Here is a 22,218-nt window from a genome sequence, read left to right on the forward strand (position 1 = left end):
GTTGTGAAAATACTTTGAATTTTATCGTTACTTTATTGAAAACATCTACAATACCACTGGAATTTTCAACGGTAAAGAAGCCATTCACTGAGCTTTTCCACCGCCTGCTTGAAAGTGTTTACCAAAAAGTCCGAAAGATGTATGGCTTGGCTTTGGAATCTAAAACTGAATCAACTTTTTAGAGTGCGAAAGTAAATGGCCAAGTGAGCTGAAAGTAGAAATTAGAATTATTGTTTAGCTTAGGCGTGCAATCGCGCATAAGTCCGAGTTCCAACTACCCAATACCACCCCCGTAACTGCATATTTATGTATGTATGTTCATATGTATGTATGCCTTGCGCGTGCTTTATTTGAACTTTTTGCGGCCTGCCGTTCTACTGCGCAGCGCAGATAATTCTGAGCGCGAGTGTACGTAGAAGAGCACACACATTTCCTGTAGATAAACAGACGTCGCTACCGACGCCGATACCGTCATTGTCATTGCCAATGCGTTGGGTATTTACCACTTTGCTGCTTAGTTATGATTTTCCAAACAAGAAGTGAACATCGAAACCAAATCACTAGATTATTTCCACACGGTCAAGCGTGAGACGCGAGTAAACATCAACGGTTTTTTGGTGAATGCAATAATTAGTGTTAAAAAATACTACATACGCAAATACATACAAGTGCTAGAATAAGACACAATGAAGCGATAAAACCGACAAATGCAACGAAAGTTTTTGAGGTTGGTGCGTGCAACAAAAGTATGTGAGTAAATATCACACAAAAAATTAATTAAAAATCCAGTGAGGTGAATATAACTCAGAAAGAGATTAAATCGCAAAGGAATCAAGCAAGGGGAGGTTCGTCCCAACGATAAGTGCAATTTATGCGAATTATGCGTTAGAACGGGCTATTTATTTGTGGCGACACATCCAATACAACGCATATGGCAAAAACAGCGATAAAATAAAAATAATTAAATACGAGTAAATAACAAATAGGGGAAACTAAAAACAACAAATAGCTATTTAGTGTTCGTAAAGAGCTAATAATGTCCGCATTAACACAATCGCGCGAACCGCAAATGCAAGAAAATCCAATTACGGTATCTGGTGGCAAGTCAGCAGCAGCAGTGACGACGCAAAATACACAACAGCACCAGAAGCAACCGCAAACACAGCATCAATCGTTTCAACCGCTTCAACAGCAGATACAATCTCAGGCGCTGCCAAAGCATCTGCTAATGCATTCGTTGCCTCTCAGCGCCAAGGCGCAAACTGCTGTGACAGTGGGCGGAGGTGGTGGTGGAGTCAGTTACGCGGGTGTTGGTGCACTACAACGGGCACAAACTGCGCAGGTACGTATCCCAAATCCGTACAACAACACTGTATGTATGTACATATGTAAAGTGTATCTTTACGAAACATCCCGTTATGTGATGCTGTGATGCTGTGATGCTCGTATCAATGCATACATGCATATGCCATACATACCTACATGCATATGTATGAACGTATAGGCGTGCGAATACGCAGATACTTTTTTAATCTGCGAAGAGGCGCGAAAAGTGCCGGCTCACCGGCAAACCTACGCCATCAAACGTATAACGATTAGGCGATGGTATAAAATTGACATTCAGACGATGTCTGCAGAATGATGTTGCCTGCAAAGGCTGCGCTATATCTTGTACATACATACATACATACATACAAACACACACACATGCATATGTACATAATTGTATAGAGGCATAGATATATGTACGTATATGTACCCAGTCAGCCTTAACCGGGGTGATTTCGAAAGGCCGAACGACTTGTTCGGCTTAACTACTTCTATTATCAATTGCCCATATATTTAAACGAAGCTTTCATTAAGCAGATTTGTCATACGAGTCTGTTTCTGTGGAATTTTGTCAAAAATCCTGAGTGCAAAATAATTATCTCTCGCCAAGTCTCTGCTATCAAAAACAAAAACAACCTAAAAGCTATCTGACGATCGGTGGCTGGATAAAACTCTAGCGCCCTGCATTCTTAGGAATTAACCCTCCGTCGGACATATTTTTAAAACCTCCGGTTGGGCACCCGGGTCTGGTCTTTATTCGTCCTGTTCGAGGAACCTTTTAAAAAGGTTATATCTATAAATCGATATAAAATTAAATTTTAGGAAGTTTAGGAAGCTGGAAGCTGAAGTCATGAGCTATAATGGAAATACAGGGTTGGCCATATTAAACTGACCCATGGTGATTATTAAAAAAATATGGAAAAAGAAACATTTTTTTGTGTTTCATTGTGAAAAACATTTAATTTAGTTCAAGGAGATTCGTTTACATCACTTTTTGAATATGATATCGCGCAAGTGGTCGCCCTTAGCTCGTATAGCGTAATGTGCCCGTTTTTCGGCGTTTTCCATAGTTTTGGCCAGCGTCTCGGCCGATATGGCGGCTATTTCCCGTCGGATATTGGCCTTAAGTGCGCCTAGTGTCTTTGGCTTGTTGACGTAAACCTTAGATTTCAAATTACAGTAAAAAGTTATAGGGTTACTCAATGGGTCAGTTTAATATGGCCAACCCTGTACATATGTATGTTGAATTCACTTTCAAAGTAGAAAAAGTCTGGCCAGATCCGGGTGTCCAACGGAGGGTTAAGGCATATACAAAGTATTGGTTCTGTGGACTACAGTACCATTTTCAATAAGCGCTATGATGCGAGATACACACATACATGCATACGTATGAAGTTATGCAATTTAGACAGTTTCATCAAATTTTCATCTGATGAGGAGGCTAATACACCCATAACTAAAAAAGGAATCTCGGATTTTCTTCGGATTTTGAACTTGGACGCCATGTTGGACTCAGTTTATGCAATTCGAAATTATACGAGTATATGTTAAATTCTCTTTAATTTAACTGCAAAAATTTCGCCAGTTGGGTGAAAGCAGTATCGCTGCAGCTCGACGTAGCCTATGGTACCCTTCAACATGGATTTCACTGCTTTGTCTTAACGTTTTATGGGCAATTGCAACAAAAATTATGATATCGGTGGCGGTAGGTCTTGGGCGTATTGGCGTATTGCGAACACAAATACAAGCACTTGCGACGTCATGAACATATTTATGATTGTAGGTATGTAAATAGACGGAAATAGATATGCGTGGAGAAATATGCGTGCATTACATGCGGGCGCATACTTGTGTTCAAAATAATAGAAACGCGACGACGTTTTAACTATTTTTTGGATTTATATTTTTTTGTGGGTATTTTATAAAAGTACTTAGTCTTGCCATAAATTCTTCGCAGAAAAAAGTTCCGTTTTTTTTGCTTTTGTTCGTATGCATTGTCACTAGTTATTGGATTACAGAAGTATGGCAAAAATGCAAGTGAGATTTACGAATTGCTGAAAAAACTTAATATTTTGAGAATGTTTGTTTTCCGCACGATCAATCGTTTTTCGCAAACGTCTAAGTGACAGACAGAAAAAGAAGTGGTCATCCTGGCCTGGTTCCAACCAGTGCAGCCATAAAAGCCGTTCGAGAAAGAATTTGCAGAAATTCCCTTAGAAAGCAGAAAATCATGCCCAGGGAAATGAATGTATCGACCAGATCCATGTCAAAACTTATTAGAGATGATCTCCACATGAACAACTTATAATCTTTTGACAACGCACTTGAAGAAAATTAGACTCGACAGATGCAAGCAGCATCTTCGGTGGTATGCGATCATGAAAATATTTTTTTCACAGATGAGAAAATGTTCACTGTTGAAGAAGTTTTTAATAAACAAAACGACAAAATTTATGCTAAAGCTTCTAAGGACACAAAAAATGTTGTTCCAAGGGCTCAACGTGGCCACGATCCAGCAACCGGAATGGTTTGGTGGGTAGTGTCTTGTAAAGGCGTTACTTCTCTAAATTTCTGTGAAAAAGAGGTTAAGATCGGGGCAAAAGTGTCTGGTACACTTTGTCTTAGAAGACATGCGGATGTCTTAGAAAGCGTGGTGAAGCTGTTGAGCAGTACTTTCTTCAATGGAGAGCGTTGGATCTTCCAGCTATATTCCGCTGCAGCCCATAAAGTAAAAACCACCCAGCAGTGGCTAAAAACAATAATCCCGGAGTTCATAGCCGTAGAAGATTGGCCGTCTGGAAATCCAGATCTGAGTCCATTAGGCTACAGTTCGTGGTCAGAATTGGAGAACATAGTCTGTCGAAGACCTCACAGAAATTTGGAGAGTCTCGAACAATCTTTGGTTCAAGCAGCGACGTCAAATATAGCGTATTCTACAAAAAATCATATACATAACTCAAGGCTCCAAGATTTGTAAAAAAAATTTCTGCCAAGTTCGTCATAAAAAACATCTGTCGTTCCGAGTCAGCATAAAATTGTAAGTCCTTTCAACAAAGAGACAAAACAAGTGTGCGACAACACAACTCTCCCAAATTATTTGTGATTGGATTATTTATGCTCTTACATTGCGTCGTTAAAAACTCACCGCTTCAGTGCTAGCGTAATTCTCTGCATGGTGCGTGCGCATGTATGCGTGTACTCGTATTGTAGGAGATGCCTGAATTTTCGCAAATACGTACGTATGGTATGTTTCTATTCATGATGCTGACGACGCAGAGGAGACACATACATAAATGCATATGTACGTATGTATTAGTACCATATCCTCGCCATTGCCGGCTGATATGCATCCATTCAGTTCATTCATTAATGCTCTGTGACGCGTAATAAATTTGTTGGCGTCATAAAAAAGCGAATTTGCCTCACTTCCGTTGTTGCTGCGCAGTGTGCGCGAGTATGAATGGGGTAAGGCACGCTGTTTGGGCGTGAAGTATCTGGATATTCCGATGTGGAATTTTATTGGTTGAGTTAGTGACGTTAGAAATGGACTTTAATGTGGATTTGTATGTATGTACCATAAATACATATATTCAAATGCGGAAGTTCACCTGATGGTACTCGCATGTCGTTTACGTACATTTATATATGTTTGTATGTATGCAAAGAAAGAGAAAAAAGGAAAAATCAAAAATATGCAATGATGATAAGTTTTTCAATTAGCAAAGTTTCTCACACCAAGAGGCCCTGTGTCGCATTGTTCGCATGTAGGATTATAAAAATGTAAAGAAAGCATTATAACTTGGCTACACATATACATATGTAGGTATGCTGTAATTAAAGGTTTACACCTTCCTTTACAACGAGAAACTTTTATTTTATGACTCCAGTAAAAAACACATACCTAAAAAGTAGCCACAGTTCCGATTAGTGCTCTTTTGTAAGAGTAGAGGATAGGAAGGTAAGATTAGCAAGGTTGCTTGCCTAGGACAAGACGCCCGGTGGCCTAAGGTCCATTGTGATGCCATTCTACTGACAAACCTTAATAGAATGCTCTGGGTAGGGTGTCAATAGTGCAGTGACCCGTTATAACAACTGTGAGGACGCTGGTATTGATCTGTTGAAACAAGACAGAAGTTTTGCCCTCTTATGATTCAGTTTTGGTTACAGCGATTTGGAGACGCTGCTGTCAGTATGTAGCCACAGACCATCTTCTATTGATTTCTGCGATTACGCTCAAGTCAATCGTAGCGCTCAGTACGTTTAGAGAAATATTTACGCCCTCATCCATTCGTTGAAGGTCAAGCTCAGAGCCTTTACTTGCAAACTCATCCGCTCTTTCATTTCCCTCCACTCCAAAGTGGTCGGGGACCCAGTAAAGTGTTGTGTTGTTGAATAAGCGAGAGCGACCTCCTGTATTCTTGAACACATTTTGAATGTATGCGTGAAGGCTCTTTGCTTTTCAAACTTGACATTACTTGTCGTGCTTAGCTGGATGTTTTTAATTTGTCCAACAAACAGACAGAAGTTGAAAGTAATTTTCTCGCATGACCTGGTAAAAAATATAGGTATTAAAATCGGCACCTTTCTGCTAGCTCATCGTACGTATGTATGTATGTGTACATATAAAGGGTCCGCCTTATAACTTTACGGAATTAAAAATGCTATAAAAAAACTACTCAATATTTTTCCAAACTGTTTTTTTATTTTGAAGTACAATCTTTCCGGTGAATGATGGAACACAACTTCATTCATATGGCTGCCTCGGCTAGCCATGCACCATCCCATACGATCGGTCCAATTTTTCAACACATTTTCGATTGTATGCGGCTGTATTTCAGCTATGACATCGCGTATGTTGGTCTTCAGTGCATCAATTGTTGCTGGTTTGTTGGCATAACACTGGTCTTTGACGGCACCCCAAAGATAATAATCCAACGGCGTCAAATCGCAGCTCCGAGGCGGCCAAACGATATCAGAATTTCGGCTGATAATGCGATCTTCGAAGACAATGCGCAAAAGATTGAGCGTAGCATTCGCTGTGTGGCAAGTAGCGCCATCTTGTTGGAACCAAATGCCACCAATATCCTCCTCTTCAATTTCTCGGAGCAAAAATTCGTTCAACATGGCCCGGTAACGATCTCCATTGACGGTTACGGCTACTCCTCGCTCATTTTCGAAGAAAAATGGACCAATGATGCCTCTCGACCAAAATCCGCACCAAACAGCGACTCGTTGTGAATGCATCGGCTTTTCTTCGAGTGCGTGCGGGTTTTCTGAGCCCCAAATGCGGCAATTTTGCTTGTTAACATACCCGCCGAGATGGAAATGAGCTTCATCGCACATACGCTTCATTAGGTGCTTTTCTTCTTCGCATTGCCGTACGTAATTTTCGTACACATTCTGCAACACTACCATGATTGTCAAAGTGATGTCGCAATATTTCCCAGCGTTCTTTGAGCGTATACACAACCATTCTCGTTCATTCGGAAGAATAAAACTAATTTTCTGTCAAATCAGATGACAACTAAGTGTTACCATTCTTCAAATAATACCTAGTTCAAATCCATAACGATATATGGCGGGCCCTGTATTTGCACATCTATGTATCTCCGCACTTACACACTATACTTTACTATCATATCCCACATCCATAAAACCATCCATATCCACTTTGTTAGATCCATTCATTGTCCTTTTATGGCTACAACGCTCAGCTTCTGTACAAATAAATACACCCGTATTTACATACATACACACATACATGTGCACTCCTGCTTGACCCCCACGACTTCACTCATTGTTTTCGACCCTGACACTGTTGTGAAAATTTCATTGTTCGCTTGTTATCCCTAAGCTTTAAGCAGCTGCTGCTGGAACCTTGCACTTGTTTGCCGCATTTGAAGCACTCTTGGGGTGGAATTCATTGTTCAAACACTGACATTTTAAGCCAACGACTAAAAAGTCAATGCGACGTGGGCAATCATCAGACAGCATTTGGCTATGAAAGGCAATTGCTGAATTATCCAGCTGAATTTATCTCTGAAGACCATTTACAAGTAGAAGAGAGAGCCAATCCGCAGTTTGAGAGAGCTTCGAGGCACTCTTCTGCCGGGTATGTGGCAGGAAGCAGTCAGTCAGCCAACTAGCCAGCCGGTAATGGGGTTGTTTTGTGTCCCATAGCGTGCAGCCAAATACCCGCCTCATGCAACACCTTGTGCAAACATTACACGAATGCTGATGTGATTACAGTGATTTTATGTTTTTTATTGGCTAAAATAATTTCACGCTGAATGGCTAAAATCGATGTTGAACTTGAGGTTGCTTTATTTGTTGCTGTCGAACTAAGGTTGTCGAACGTCAAATTTTAGCAACAACATTCGAATAATCTATTAGATGCTCCGACTTTTAACACTGTTTTCGTACTTAACTCAGTAGAGTTGTTCTCAAATTGCGCTAACTTGAATGGTGCATTTATAATTTTGTTTATTACAATCAATTTGGGAGCCAATCCAAAGCTGGTGACTGGGGGTAGAATATGAAATTATAATATCTCAAAAAGTTTAAGGGAAACTAAGCACTTTGATTCAGAAATAACTTATAGATATTTCGGTGAGCATTCTACCTGTATATGTATGTATGTATGTATATATACAAATACATTCAAGTATCCTAATATCATATATATCTGCACTACGGCCGGCAGTGATCACTAAATTTTCACCACTGAAATCAAACATTATAAGGTCATGAATTCAGACGTGAAGGGTAAGCGAATGCGGGTTGGGTAAGGCGGTGATGAGGGTTGGCGAGTAGAAGATAAATATAATAATACAGAAGTAGAGGATCATAAAATAAAAGAAGCGCAGTCTGAGAGTTCTTGGCTTTTTGAAATTGCGGCAGTCGGTTCTACGTTACCTAAACGAACCGAATTTATAACCGGGCAAGTACTGTCACTCCAACCGCATTCCTTAAACGTTTACGATGTTACAAAAAAACAACGCAATTTTAAGCTTAATTGCCTCAGCTAATTAGTTTGTTTGAACATAGTCTTACTTTGTTCATGAATTTAACACAAGCGTGCTCTAGGACGGACGCTCAGGCATGATTCTTGTCTATAACAGAAATTCATATATGTATATATACATATATATGCGATGCAATTAAAATGAGCTGTTCCATACCTCTTTTTGTTTAAATGCCCTTCCAGCATCAGGCTAAAGAAATCACAATAAGCCACAAGAAGTGAGTCACCCTGTCTGAAACCTCGTTTGTTAGCAAACGCCTCAGATAGGTCCTCCTCAATTTTAACCGTGCTGCTGGTATTGAGCAGCTTCATTTTGCATAGCCGTATTAGTTTTGAGGGGATACCAAATTCAGACGTCGTGGCATATAGGTAACTCCTTTTCCTACTGCCGAATGCAGCTTTAATACCGGTAAAAGGGTGGAGTGTGTCGATTCGCCTTTCATGGGTCTTTTCCAAGACTTCTCGTGTTGTGAATATCTGATCGATACCTCCTTCAGCTTTTTAAGACTGGGATCAATGCGATGGATAGTAATTAAATTTAATGAAAATAAGTATGAGTTTATAACTTTTATTTAACGGGGCTAAGGAAACAAAAAAAAACGGCTTGCTGCTTGGCGCTTACGGTAATTTCGCGTTTAGGGCCCGAAACATTTTTTTTATTATAGAATCTATTTTATTATAGAGTTTGTTTAAAGTTACACACTATTTATTTGATTTTAATGTTTTTATTTTTTTGCCATTTCGTTGTCATGAGCTTCCGTTTGCCTATTGAACAGACACTTCGCTTTTCTCATTTGAATATAGTCAAGGAAAGAGTGATTTCATCTATGATTTAGTGCTGATGTGTACTAAAAAGTATGTATACGAGGTGGCACAAAATTAATCACCCTATTGGAAGATTTGGATGCGATGGAGCACGAAAGGTAAAACTAAAGCTTTCCATCACTAAAAATCATTTTTTTATTTAGTAAGTTATGCAAAAACAAAATTGGATGATTAATTTTGCGCCACCTTTTATGTACGCTATTCTTCGAAACGAGTGTGTAAATGTTGTAAATTATAATTACATGATACAATTTGGTATCTCCGTAAACACACAAAAAGTGAAATGAATGAGAATTTTTCTGGCAATCCATAAACGAATTAAATATTCTCGAAATACGTCAATGCAAGCATTCATACACAAATACAATAAAAAGTGCTTACACACATACATACATAAGAATATGTAAAGCTGTCAAAAGTGTTTATCTACCCATGAATACCTTAATTACTTCATTATGTGTGTATGTACGCATGAATGTCTGGATGAAATACAGAAAATGTCATTGAAATTTAATGATAGTGAAAATGCAGAATGTAAATACGCTTCAGTATTTATTGCACTCTCAAAGCAGGCGTAGAGTAGAGGCTGAAAATGTTAAACACAAACAATGTACAGTAGTCTAAGTTGGAATGTTTTGGATAATTTTCGAATAATTGTAATTTTTGTCACATTTATTTTTCTTCGGAACTAGAAAACTTTTTTTGTCCAGCAGTTGAGAAAATAAACGGATTTGCTGGCTACCTCAAACTTCAAATTAACAATACCCAAACATTAATTTTTCGAGTCTTGTAATAGGTTCACATATACCTGCTTTTTCGAGCTCCACTCCCAATCCGTAATTAAAAACGACGTTACCTATACAAAATGTCTGTCCCGAAAGCCGAGAATATAAAATAATCTTACCTTTTTCGTACTACCCTGTGTTTTCTGTGCTACCGAATGTAAGTAAAAACTTAATAAAATAGACGCCTCTTTTCTGGTTTGTAGACATAATTCTTCATGAAAATGTGTATCAAAAATGCATAAGCCCAATATAGTGCGCTTGCCTGAGGAACATCAGTGATATATGGAAACTCTTCTGTAATGCATATATGGAGGAATGCAATATTTTTAATAATATTTTTCATCGGGTTTACATAGTAAGTTTTTGGAAATATTAAAAAGTTCATTTTTATTACTAAATATTGTAGAGGAATGTTTGTATTGTCGATTGAGCTAGCTCAGAACGCAATTATTTGGCGAAATTCCACTTTGTTACTCTTTTCCTAGAGCTTCCTACCGCCAAGATTAGTTAGTAACTTCAAGCCAATTCAATTTGTCGTTGTCTGCGTTGAAAAACGGCAAAGCTGGCCACTCCCAAAGAAGTTCATGCACGGTTCGCCTATTTTTCGGGATTATGACTTTAGTAACGAATTTATTGTGGTGGATCCATCTTATCATTATTTATACGAGTACAGGGATTTTCAGGGATTTTATTCACCCCGCTCATATCTTAAAACGAGAAAGCTGAGATGTCAAAAGAATGGGCACATCGCATTTATGCGGAGAATAATATTTACGTCACGTAATCCCCTTCACGGGCGGCCGCCGTAGCCGAATGGTTGGTGCGTTACTTCCATTCGGAATTCACAGAGAGAACGTAGGTTCGAATCTCGGTGAAACACCAAAATTAAGAAAAACATTTTTCTAATAGCGGTCACCCCTCGGCAGGCAATGGCAAACCTCCGAGTGTATTTCTGCCATGAAAAAGCTCCTCATAAAAATATCTGCCGTTCGGAGTCGGCTTGAAACTGTAGGTCCCTCCATTTGTGAAACAACATCAAGACGCACACCACAAATAGGAGGAGGAGCTCGGTCAAACACCCAAAAAGGGTGTACGCGCCAATTATATATATATATAATCCCCTTCACGATATATGCCTTTATTAGATCTTTGTGTTCTCAGAGAACTTATTTGTTGCAAAACTCACAAAAAAAATTAAGCATTAATTTTTGTGGTACTGCTAACTCACTTACTGTCAGTACGAATTAATTTATTTTCTTTGTTCCGACTGCAAATTCAAATCCACCAACTAACAAGCTCCGATCTTTATTTTTCCAATTTGTGCCGAAAATTGCAGTTCAGGTCCACAGTGGGATTCGTTGGACTTTTTTATTTACATTTTTTAGTCACTGCCTGCACTTAACATATTCGCTTTCGTGCCTTTGTTGTTACACCAGGAAAACGAAGGAATTTTATTTGTTATTCCAGTGAATGTGCATGCCTTCACACTTTAACTCAATAACCATAGGCCACTTGAAACACACACAAAAAATTATAAATGCAATGATTTGTTTTTTTTTTTCTGTAAACTGTAAATCTTCACAAACATCAATGACTGCAGCAGGAATAAAAATAGCCATCTACGTCTTCACAATGACAGCCCGTCAATTGACAATAGGTAGCGGCGGTGACTGCGCTCAGCTGCGTTCTGGGCTCCACTGAGTACTCTCAGCTGCATACGGCAATTTAGTAATTGACCAGCCAAGTGAGCAATAAAGGCTGTGTGGCCAGCGATAGAGGTGATAACTATGCGGAAATATTCTGCTATTTGAATTATCGTTCATAAGTCAAGGCTTTTATAATATCTTCCCATTTGCAAATGCATTCGCACCTGAGTATCTTCACATACACTCATGCAAACTCAATCGAAAACTGAAGTTTGGCGTAAGCCAAGGTGAAATGAAAAAACGTAAATATGTAAGCATTGTTATACATCCCATGTACAACAGAAATATACGTACAAGTACTTGCTTTGAAGTACAGCTAATTCACTCGCAATGCAAATTACGCGAATACCCCACCTTTTTCTTGGCTACTTGCTGAGCGCTGCGAAAAAAGTTATAGAAAATGCAACACAACTTGTAAATGCAGAAATTTTTTGCCACCGTGAAAATTACGGCAATGTTCGACGCGCCATGGCGCCACTTACAGGGTACCCCCAACGATTGCGCACCGGAATTGGACACATAACCGGACTTAGAGCAACGCACAGAACTAGTAAAGTGAAGACATTGAAATCTTGTTTACGCCAATTTATGACCCAATTGCATACAGACATATGCATGTGCGATAACAGTCGTATTAATGGTTAAAAAATTGCTGTTCTTGCACTTACTTCCATAATTTACCAAGTGCAAGTATCAGTTGTCGGTAAAGTGGTTAGTTGAGTTGGTGGACGGAACACATACATACATACATAGTATAAAGAATTAACATACATTCCGCTTAATTTAATTTAATTTATTTAATCAAAGACTTAAAGACTTACTAAAAATTATTTCTTACTTGCTCGAACAAAAGAGCGATATTAAGAGTAATGGCACTGAATTATATAAACTAGGATCGCCCATACGTCAAAATTTCGACGTTATTCGACGTTATACAAATACGGAGAGCAAAATTTAGTCATACCTTGTTTTAGTATAGTATATTGTCATATTGTCATAGAAAAAAGTTGTAACATATATAAATGGATAGCTTATGTTGAAACTTTTTACATGATATATGTGAATAGATGTAGTAAAATTAAATGTGAAAAATATCCCATTTTACCTGTATATTAAGCGATCCTATATTTGTGTATTTCAAATATCATAATTTTTTTTTATTCATGAATTGGAAACATTTAAATTTCTTGTATTACGGGAAAAAAATTAATTTTGTTTGAAAAAGCATAATAAAAAACATTCATTAATTAATCCATGACCATCATAATTTCTGAATCAAATTTATAATAGTTTGATTCACAATATATATAATACATAAGTGTTCAGTTGTTTCATCCACTTTTATATCATGATACATATATATATATAATATTATAATACAGGTAAAATAGTGTGATTAATTTTACCTGCATCTATTCACTTATGTATCCATTTTAATATATTACATTATGCAAACCGTTCCAAAACCACCTTCAGGTGACGCTCTAAGCCAATTGATTTCAGTTCTGTTTTTTTTTGTTGTTGTTAGGTTGTCATATTTTATTTATTTAAATTTATTTTTATTTTGTAAAAGTTACGCCGTCTTGAGTAAATCTTCCTCTGTACGTTTTTTTTAATTTTTTTACATTATTAAAAATGGATTTGAATTTGCACCAGCGAGCTTGTATTAAATTTGCGATAAAAATTAAACCTTAAAAATATTGAGAAAACTCAAGAAAAGTTGGGAGACTGTTGGGAAATTGTTTCGGTAATGATACTCTAAAGAAAACAGTCGTTTCGGAGCGGCATTAACGCTTCAAAAAAGATCGTGAGTTCATCGAGGATGACGAGCGTAATGGTAGGCTGTCGCCTCAAAAACTGGTGAAAACATCAACATAGTTAATGCAAAGTTGACCATCAGAGAGCAAGCAGAGTATATTGAACATTGCTTTGCACCGTGTTTCTGCAAAGTTGGTCCCAGAGGGCCAGAATTTCATCCAAAAAAAGGGACCAACGCCAAAGATATGATTTCCCAGGCTGAATCCGATCCAGCAGCATCATTACCGAAGATGAGACGTGGGTTTATGAGTATGACACGCAATCCAGACATCAAGCGAGTGAGAGGCTTTTTCAGTCGAAAAAGAAAGCGATGTTCACGATTTTTATGGATTATAACGGTATTGCATACCATTCGAAGGTCAGACAGTTAATTAAGTCTATAGACACGTTCACGTGAAGACACGTTCACGTCTAAAAAGAAAATATTTGTGGGAAAACAACCCGTGGTTTTTACACCACGATAACACACCGTGGCGCAGTGTCATCGGGATCCCTGAATTTTTGGCCAAGAACGAAACGAATACCATCCAACGGCCATCGAATTACCTCATCTGGCTCCATGTGATAATTTCTGTTTGATCGAGCCAAAACACCAATACAAAAGAAGAAAAAGAAAAACCGAAGACGGCTCTGATGGCTATACCGGAGATAGAATTTCAGAAATGTTTCAAGAGCTGGATCAAATGATGGCAGAAAGAAGTGCGTTGCAGTTGATGGGTAGTATTTAGAAGGCGATAATATCGCTTTGTGAGGGATTTTAAAGCCATCTGGCTATCAGTAAAGATGTAGATATCATTCTCCACGTATCGCATTATACTTTACCGATGTCAAGGCTTTCATTATTGCCATCAGTTCAGCCTTGAAGACACTACTGAAGTCGGGAAGTCAAAAACTGAAGGAGATCGCCAGATGTTCGAAATATACACCTCCGCCCAACCTGCCCTTGAATTTTGAGCCATCTATGTATACATGGATGGATTCGCCCTGCCTTACATCGTCCCGTTCTCGGTCTTTCATCGAGAGTTGGATGGTCATGAAGGTTGTAATGGCAAGTATAGGCGGGATTGCATGATCCACCTGTCCGCGAAGCTCCGACATGCCGTCCATTTTTGACCACTTACTTAAGGTGTTAAACCTTATTGCTGTCCTACGCACGATATTAACTCTATTATTTTTAAGGGGGTCTTCTGGTCTCGAGGCCCTGAAATGAAGGGTTTTTTGGGGATTGATTGTGACAAATCCTGTGAATATTTAAAAAAAATTTTGTTTTATTTTAAAGGTACATGTCTTGGCTTTTAAAAAATGGTTTTGACTTTGAAAAAAATTAACACCCGCGACCTTGAAATGGCGCTGAAGACGTCCACCTCCAAACGAAACAGGTCTCCATTTTGGTCACGGTTTTTCCACCTGGGTAATCAGAAAGCAAAAATTAGATATGCGTTGTCTTCAGAGTTGCCCTGGTTAAGTTTTCCCGTGACAGATTTTTTTTTTTTAATTTTTTTCAAAAGTTATGCAACAATTTGCAAAAAAAATTTTTTTTTGCTCATTTTTTGAACTTTAAAAGGTTATAAAAATGGAATGAAAAAAAATTTCAAAAATCGTACACGGGGAAACTTAGCGGTAAGTTTTCCGAACCTTTTAAGACCAAAACCATTGAAATCGGAGTATAACTACTATGAAAAGTGTGACCAAAATGCTTAAAAAACACGATTTTCGGGGAAACGCGTTTAAAGATAAAGTTTATGATAAAACGGCCGGAGGAGGGTACACTTCGGTGCCCAGAAAAATGTGAAAAAATGCGATTTTCAAAAAATCCTTTCTGTGGCGTATTCTCGCATACACATACAACAAAATTATGCAAAAAGAAAAAATCGATTTTTTTTTCGCTGGAGACCAGAAGACCCCCTTAAGTCGTATGACTTGCGGGCTGTCAACTGGCTAACCTAACACATCCATGTGCCTAAAAAATATATCATGGTCGCTCAGAATATCGACGAAACACCGAAGAGTTTGGTTGATGCTGAAGATCTAGTTCCACTATAGGCTAAGTTAACCTTAGTGGCCGCAACCTAAAGTAACTCGATACCAGAACACATGCCGGATACGAACACATTTGTAGATACTCGATTCCACTAACGTTGCTAGCAAACCAAGAGACGGCTCTTGTCTTATAAGTCGCCAATCAGTGCCGTCCTTCGAAGATCATCAGTTAACTCGGTCGCATGCACCACCTTTTTTCTGTGTACGCTAGCAAGGGTAATTATAAAACTGCTATGCGTTTTTTTTTTATAATTTCTGTAGCAAAATATGCTGTGATACTCGCTTACGTAAATAAAATTTTAAGCCCTCAGCGCCTTGTTTTTTTTTTTTTTATTTGGCACTTCTATTTCTGAAGCATAATATTTCTTGCAGCAAACACACACGAGTGCAGATACATACATACAAATGTGCAACTATGCGTCTGTTCATATAATTGCATCGTCATGTTCCAGAATTTCGAAAATTCTGTACAGAGTTCCGAAGAATGAACAGTCAATTAGTGCTTGTGGCAGCAAGCCATGAACTGCGTTGGACCCCATTTAAAACTGATGCCGTAAATACTTTTCCTCTGCACACACAAACCTACAAACCCACAAACGGCAAAACAGTGCACCAAAAAGCTGAACGGCAGAAGATTTGAGGATTGGCGGTGTCAGTCTTAATGTCACCACAGTCACCATCACCGGCAACGCCACTGTCAACACCACTTCCTCTCATTGGTAACAAACCACAACCACTTGTGCACAGAGACAGCGCACGCAAACTTTCAAATCTTCTCAACTTTTGGTTCATAATTTTTTTGTATTTTTTTGTTTGTTTTTGTATATATGGCATCGTGGAGCCGTCGTGTAGTTATCGGACGGATGCGATGAATGTCTTCGTCCATCATTGTCGCACATTTATAATAATTAATGGCTGTAAATGATCGAGATTTTTTACGGCAGATTATACCGTTGCAGACAAATGCTGAATTGCGCAGACAAATTTTAAATTAAAAACAAAAAAAAGAAAACGAAAAAATAGACGCGTCTTTGAGAAGCTTTAGAAATAAAGAAAGTTTAAATTTGTTCGGGGGAATTCGTTTTAATTTATGTTTATGCGCATACAAACATGCATACATACCTTCAAGCAATATTCCCTGCAAGAAAAACGAAACTAGCATGGAAACTTACTAGTTCAGTTACAGAGGAAATTAAACTGGTCATCATTGACTAGAACCATATCAGTGGTAAAATGGTAAAGAGTTACCTTTAAATTTTGGGCTTTTCCATCACTACTTGTGATTCGATACCTGTAATTTGATATTTTATATCCATATGTAAAGTTTGGTATTTTTTAATATAAACTTAATATTTTCGTTTATGAGCTTTATTTCTTCTTTCTTCATTGAGTTGAAAAATTCATTAAGAGATGGAACTAACGTAAAAAATTTCGTGCGATGATTTACAATGATTTTCGACGTGGATTATCTAGACAGGAGTACATTGGTCAACTTACTTCGACCATTGGCATTAACTCACCACACTTAGCCACTGTGAAACGCTGGTACAACGAGTTCCAACGTGGCTGTCGTATCTTACAGTATGGATTTCGTGAAGGTCGGCCCAAAACGGTTATTGTGCCAGAAACAGTAGATGGTGTACGTCAAACGATAACACAAGATCATCACGTGCCATCCTAGGCCATTAGTTGGACCAGCATAATTTCAATATTGTAAGAACATTTGTTCCTCAAGCAGATTTGTTCTCGTTTGATACGGCATAATGGGACAATTGCCCTAAAAAGGAACAAATTCAGCTGCGTGGTTCCAATGGCTCTATTTATATATTCGCTTGACGTTCCTTGAATTCGAGCCAAGCTGTCACAATAATATTTTTATCAAGTGTCGGCCACCATACTAATTCCGTCGGTCCTACCACTGCTGGATACTACCAGTGAACTTTTTTCGGAGATAAACCCCAGGTTAACTCTACGGTTTTTTTGCATGAGTAAAGTGCTGTTGAGGCTTTGCTCAACAGTATCCAAAAATCCAATTTAGCTTTCTCTCTAATACAGGGCCCGCCATCTATCGTTACGGATTTGAACTACGTTTAATTTGAAGAATGGTAACACTTGGTTGTCATCTGTTTTGACAGAAAATTAGTTGTATTCTTCCGCTGAACAAAATGGTTATGTATACGCTCAAAGAGGAGGATATTGGTGGCATTTGGTTCCAACAAGATGGCGCTACTTGCCACACAGCGAATGCTACGATCAATCTTTTGCGCATTGTCTTCGAAGATCGCATTATCAGCCGAAATTCTGATATCGTTTGGCCGCCTCGGAGCTGCGATTTGACGCAGTTGGATTATTATCTTTGGGGTGCCGTCAAAGACCAGTTTTATACCAACAAACCAGCAACAATTGATGCACTGAAGACCAACATACGCGATGTCATAGCTGAAATACAGCCGCATACAATCGAAAATGTCTTGAAAAATTGGACCGATCGTATGGGATGGTGCATGGCTAGCCGAGGCATCCGTATGAATGAAGTTATGTTCCATCATTAACCGGAAAGATTGTACTTCAAAATAAAAAAAACAGTTTGGAAAAATATTGAGTAGTTTTTTATAGCATTTTTAATTCCGTAAAGTTATATGGCGGACCCTGTATCAAGCCTTGTTAACGAACACTTTCGCTAAACGAAAAGGCGATTCCATTCAATGTCGGGGGTCTTACATCCGGTAAGTGATGTTTCTTAGTAAATAATACCAGTTCAATCTTTGTTGTGTTCACGCCTAGTCCACATGACGTCGACCATTCGTCTACCGCTCTTATAAGCTCTGCATAATTTCACGGGATGTGTTTGGAAATTTCCCTCTACAGCTAAAGCAAGGTTTTTCAACAATTAATTCATTATCAGAACACAGAGGAGTTGAGATAGCATGCCGCCTTGCGGGCTGCTTCTGCCGATGGCTCTTCGCATCTCCGAGGTTACTAATTTTCCCTGCAGGGGTATACGCACACATGTACGAGCTTTATAAACGTCCAACCAGGCAGATTCACTTTTTATATCAACTTTGACCGAAAATCTAAAACAAGTCGAGGTTTAGAAATAATACTTGTTTTCTATCTTTTACCAAACATCGAAAATATAAGTATGTACGTATGTATGTAGTTATGTAGTTATTGCAGCATGTCGATTAATTGGTGTTACGTGTAACAAAATTAAATTTAAATATTTCTGGGCGCCGTAAAATATAATATAACTCAATTTGGGATACACCCACGATCCACTTAGCTCTGACACCGTGAACCATAAATACATATTTATACACACAAATGAAATGCTCTTAATAAAATAAAATGTGACATATCTATTTGTAATATTACTTAATATGTATGTCTCTGCATGTTTAATATGCGTATGTATGTATGCATGTACGAATTATTACAAATGTATGCAGTTGGCAACGACCGTGCGTCGGCAGACGTTCATTTCATGGTCTCATTCTTTGAACGAGTTCTGTGTAGTAAAAAGTTACAATTTATTGTAATTTTCGTTGTTTTTGTTTCGGAAGAATGTCGCCCCGTAGTAAAGTACATAAATATTCTTCATAACAATTTATTTCAAAAAATTATTTCATCAATAGAAATTATGTGCTTAAGCAAAAGTCGTTGTGTATATTTTTTCCTTTTTTTTTTGACGATGGGAAATGCTTGTAAATGCTCGCTTTTATGTGAAATACTATAATTTTGATGGGCCATTATATGGAGAGTGTTATTTTAAGTGCAATACATAAATTTCTAAATTTAAGAAATCGCTTGTGCGGGCATACATACATACATACAAACATATAATTTACTGAAAAAGTGCAAAATGAAAATACAAAAGCAAAAATGAAGAAATAAAAACTAAAAATAAGCACATTTCATGAATAAACTCTGTTTTGAAAATTCGATACGCCAAATCCTTGAAGGACTAATCTCTGAGATCTGCCAGGAAAGTTAAGCTCATGCATTAACATTAGCTTTAATCACCTTCTAGGCAACGGACCATCTGCTGCCCATCATCAAGCGGGCTCCCGAATGTTCAGCTCAAATGAATGCATTTTGCAGTGAATAAAAACGTATTTGTCCAATCCGAACACCGCTTTAATATCTCAGCGCGTCGCCTGAACATTGTGCTGTACCTTATAAAAGGTTTTCCAATAACAGGGGCTATCTATCGCTCTCGAGAGATGATTTACGATATTTTATGGCCGGAATTGGCCATTGGTCAACAAGACGGCGCTACGTGACACACAAGCAACGAAACCATTGACATTTTACGGGAAAAGTTTCCGGACTGGGTTATATCTCGCAGGGGTGATCACAATTGGCCACCGAGATCTTGTGATTTAACACCTTGTGAGTTTTTTCTTTGGGGTCACGTGAAAGTGAGGGTCTACGCCAACAGCCCAGGGTCAATTCAAGACCTCAAAGATTGAATTCGTGAGGTTATCGAGAACAAAGGGCAGCCACTTTGCAATTCGGTTATGGAAAATTTCATGAAAAGGATATTGTCCTGTAAGCGTGGTCGTGGTGGTCATTTGCCTGATGTTATATTCCACTATTAACGGCATACCTTCCTCTTTATAATGAAATAATCATCCGATCATTTATATTAAAAAATAGAATTTTTCTTTGAATACCAAAATAACTCCTCTTATTGGAAAACCGTTTATGACATCCAGGAGTACATTTTTGAAAGAGTAGTCGCATTTCTAAATAGATTAGGTTAGGTTGTAGTAGATATATTTTAGTTATAAGTTGTAGTCAAAGTTAACACTTGTATTTTACTTACTTTTTTGTAAAAAAATGTATTTACTTGTAAAATTACTTAATGCGAGCCTTTTGGAGAGTAAAACTTACGAAATTCGATCGTATTCAAGCGAGTCTTTATTTTGTTTATTAATGTGGTTCGCTGTGATCATAAATGTGAAAAATTAGCTGCTACCTTTTGCAACTTTTAATGATATTTAACCCTTTAGGAACCTCGACTACCAAACGATAATACGGCACAATGAGGGAATTTCTGCAAAAACTTTTTAGCCATGAAGTCATTTATATACGCTAATATTATCGATAGAGTAAATACACTATAATGAGGATTTTAATAGCGAATTAGTAGAGAAGTGAAAAAGTAGCCATAAAATTCGCAAAAGAAAAAAATCGCAATTAGTCCTGGTCGTAGAAAAATAGAGCTCATTCATTGCGTTTCCAAAACACAAGTTCAAAATTTTTTTCCATTACTAACCAGCCTATACAAAGCGGGAAAACAAAATGCGTCCAAGACTGCATCAAAGATGAATGCTAATGAGAGTGTTGTTCAAAAATTAAGAAGTGCCAGATGTCCAAGTGTGTCTTGCATATTTCTCATAAGTTACCAATAAAAAATGGCAAATTCGAGATGCTGACGAAGATATCGTAAAACAAAATAAATTAAGAATTCAAATACTTTTAAAAGAACATATGGCTCTGCTAGCTGATATTCGTATGGCTGGTTCGGGGAACACTAACGATGACAATACAACCAGGCGATTTTTCCAACAACAATAAATAGTATTCCAATTAATTGGGGCAAGTGACGAACTGATTAATAGATTCAGCGTGATTCTACGATCTCTTTCTTATGGATATTGAATTAATTTTGAATCTTCTCGACAATACGCTAACCAGCTGAACTTCTTGTTACAAAATATCCTTGGTTCTATCCAGCTCTGCTCATACAGAAATACCATTACAAATGCTGTTCCACCTGCAATCGGGCAAATGAAGCAGAAGAAGCACTAAGAGCTAGAAACAAAGACGAAATTATCGCAAGCATCATACAAGAAAAAGTTGAAGAAAAAACGAACACAGTAAAGACAATATCTCACGTATACAAAGCTCTTTAAGTAATTTAATAAAAAATGGGCATTTTTTTTTTAAATGGGCATTTTAGTGCTTTCTTATATCCAAAAATTGGCAACACTGCAATGGCGAGAGAGCGATTTGATTGCTCGAAGGAGAAGAAGACGAACAAACTTAGAAAAAAAAATGTAAATAAAGCAAAGAAATGTCACCAAAACCTACAAATAATCCCAAACCATCGTGTGTGCCATATACACCAAACCGCTCTGAGTGATGATTCGATTTAGCCATCAGTGTGGCTTGGTTCACGTAATGACCTTCGTCTCATTTAGATCCGACATGAATATTAGTGGGATCGGATAAAAAGCAGGTCTACTTTTAATCTTAAAACTAAATTCCCGTGTGTCCCACTGATGTCAAAAGTTATACCTCCCATTGCCTATGAGTTTGCTTGATTCCAAAAATCAACAGCCAGCCCAAATTTCAGTTATTTATTTTTATTTGTTTTATTTTTTTTTTTAATTTTATATGTGTGCTTATAACGTTCGGGCCGGACCTGATTTAGCACTTCCTTACTTGTATTGGTAGTATTTGTTGGCGTGGAAGTGGCACAGTAAGTGAACGGAAGGATTTATGAATTGTTGACAAAATTTGATTACTGAAATGCAAGAAAACAACGAAATTGCACGATATTATAACGTAGGCGTTCAATGGCGATAATGTTATCGTACTTGATAAGAAGTCTTTATTAATTTGCCAAAAATATGATAAATATGTGTAAATATTCACATGACGTCGTTTAACCTTCGGGCTC

General features: G+C 37.9%; 1 protein-coding gene across 1 annotated transcript in view; it reads left to right on the top strand.

Annotated features, from left to right (window-relative positions):
• The first annotated feature begins 1,021 nt into the window (after positions 1-1,021).
• LOC129240242 (breast cancer anti-estrogen resistance protein 1) overlaps positions 1,022-22,218 on the top strand; it is a 114,210-nt gene continuing 93,013 nt past the window's right edge. The window contains exon 1 of the mRNA XM_054875913.1: positions 1,022-1,342. Within this exon, the coding sequence (XP_054731888.1) occupies positions 1,037-1,342 (306 nt within the window). The 5' untranslated portion in view covers positions 1,022-1,036. The remainder of the gene's footprint in view (positions 1,343-22,218) is intronic.

The sequence above is a fragment of the Anastrepha obliqua genome, chromosome 3 (genome assembly GCF_027943255.1).
Source record: "Anastrepha obliqua isolate idAnaObli1 chromosome 3, idAnaObli1_1.0, whole genome shotgun sequence".
Lineage (NCBI taxonomy): Eukaryota > Metazoa > Arthropoda > Insecta > Diptera > Tephritidae > Anastrepha > Anastrepha obliqua.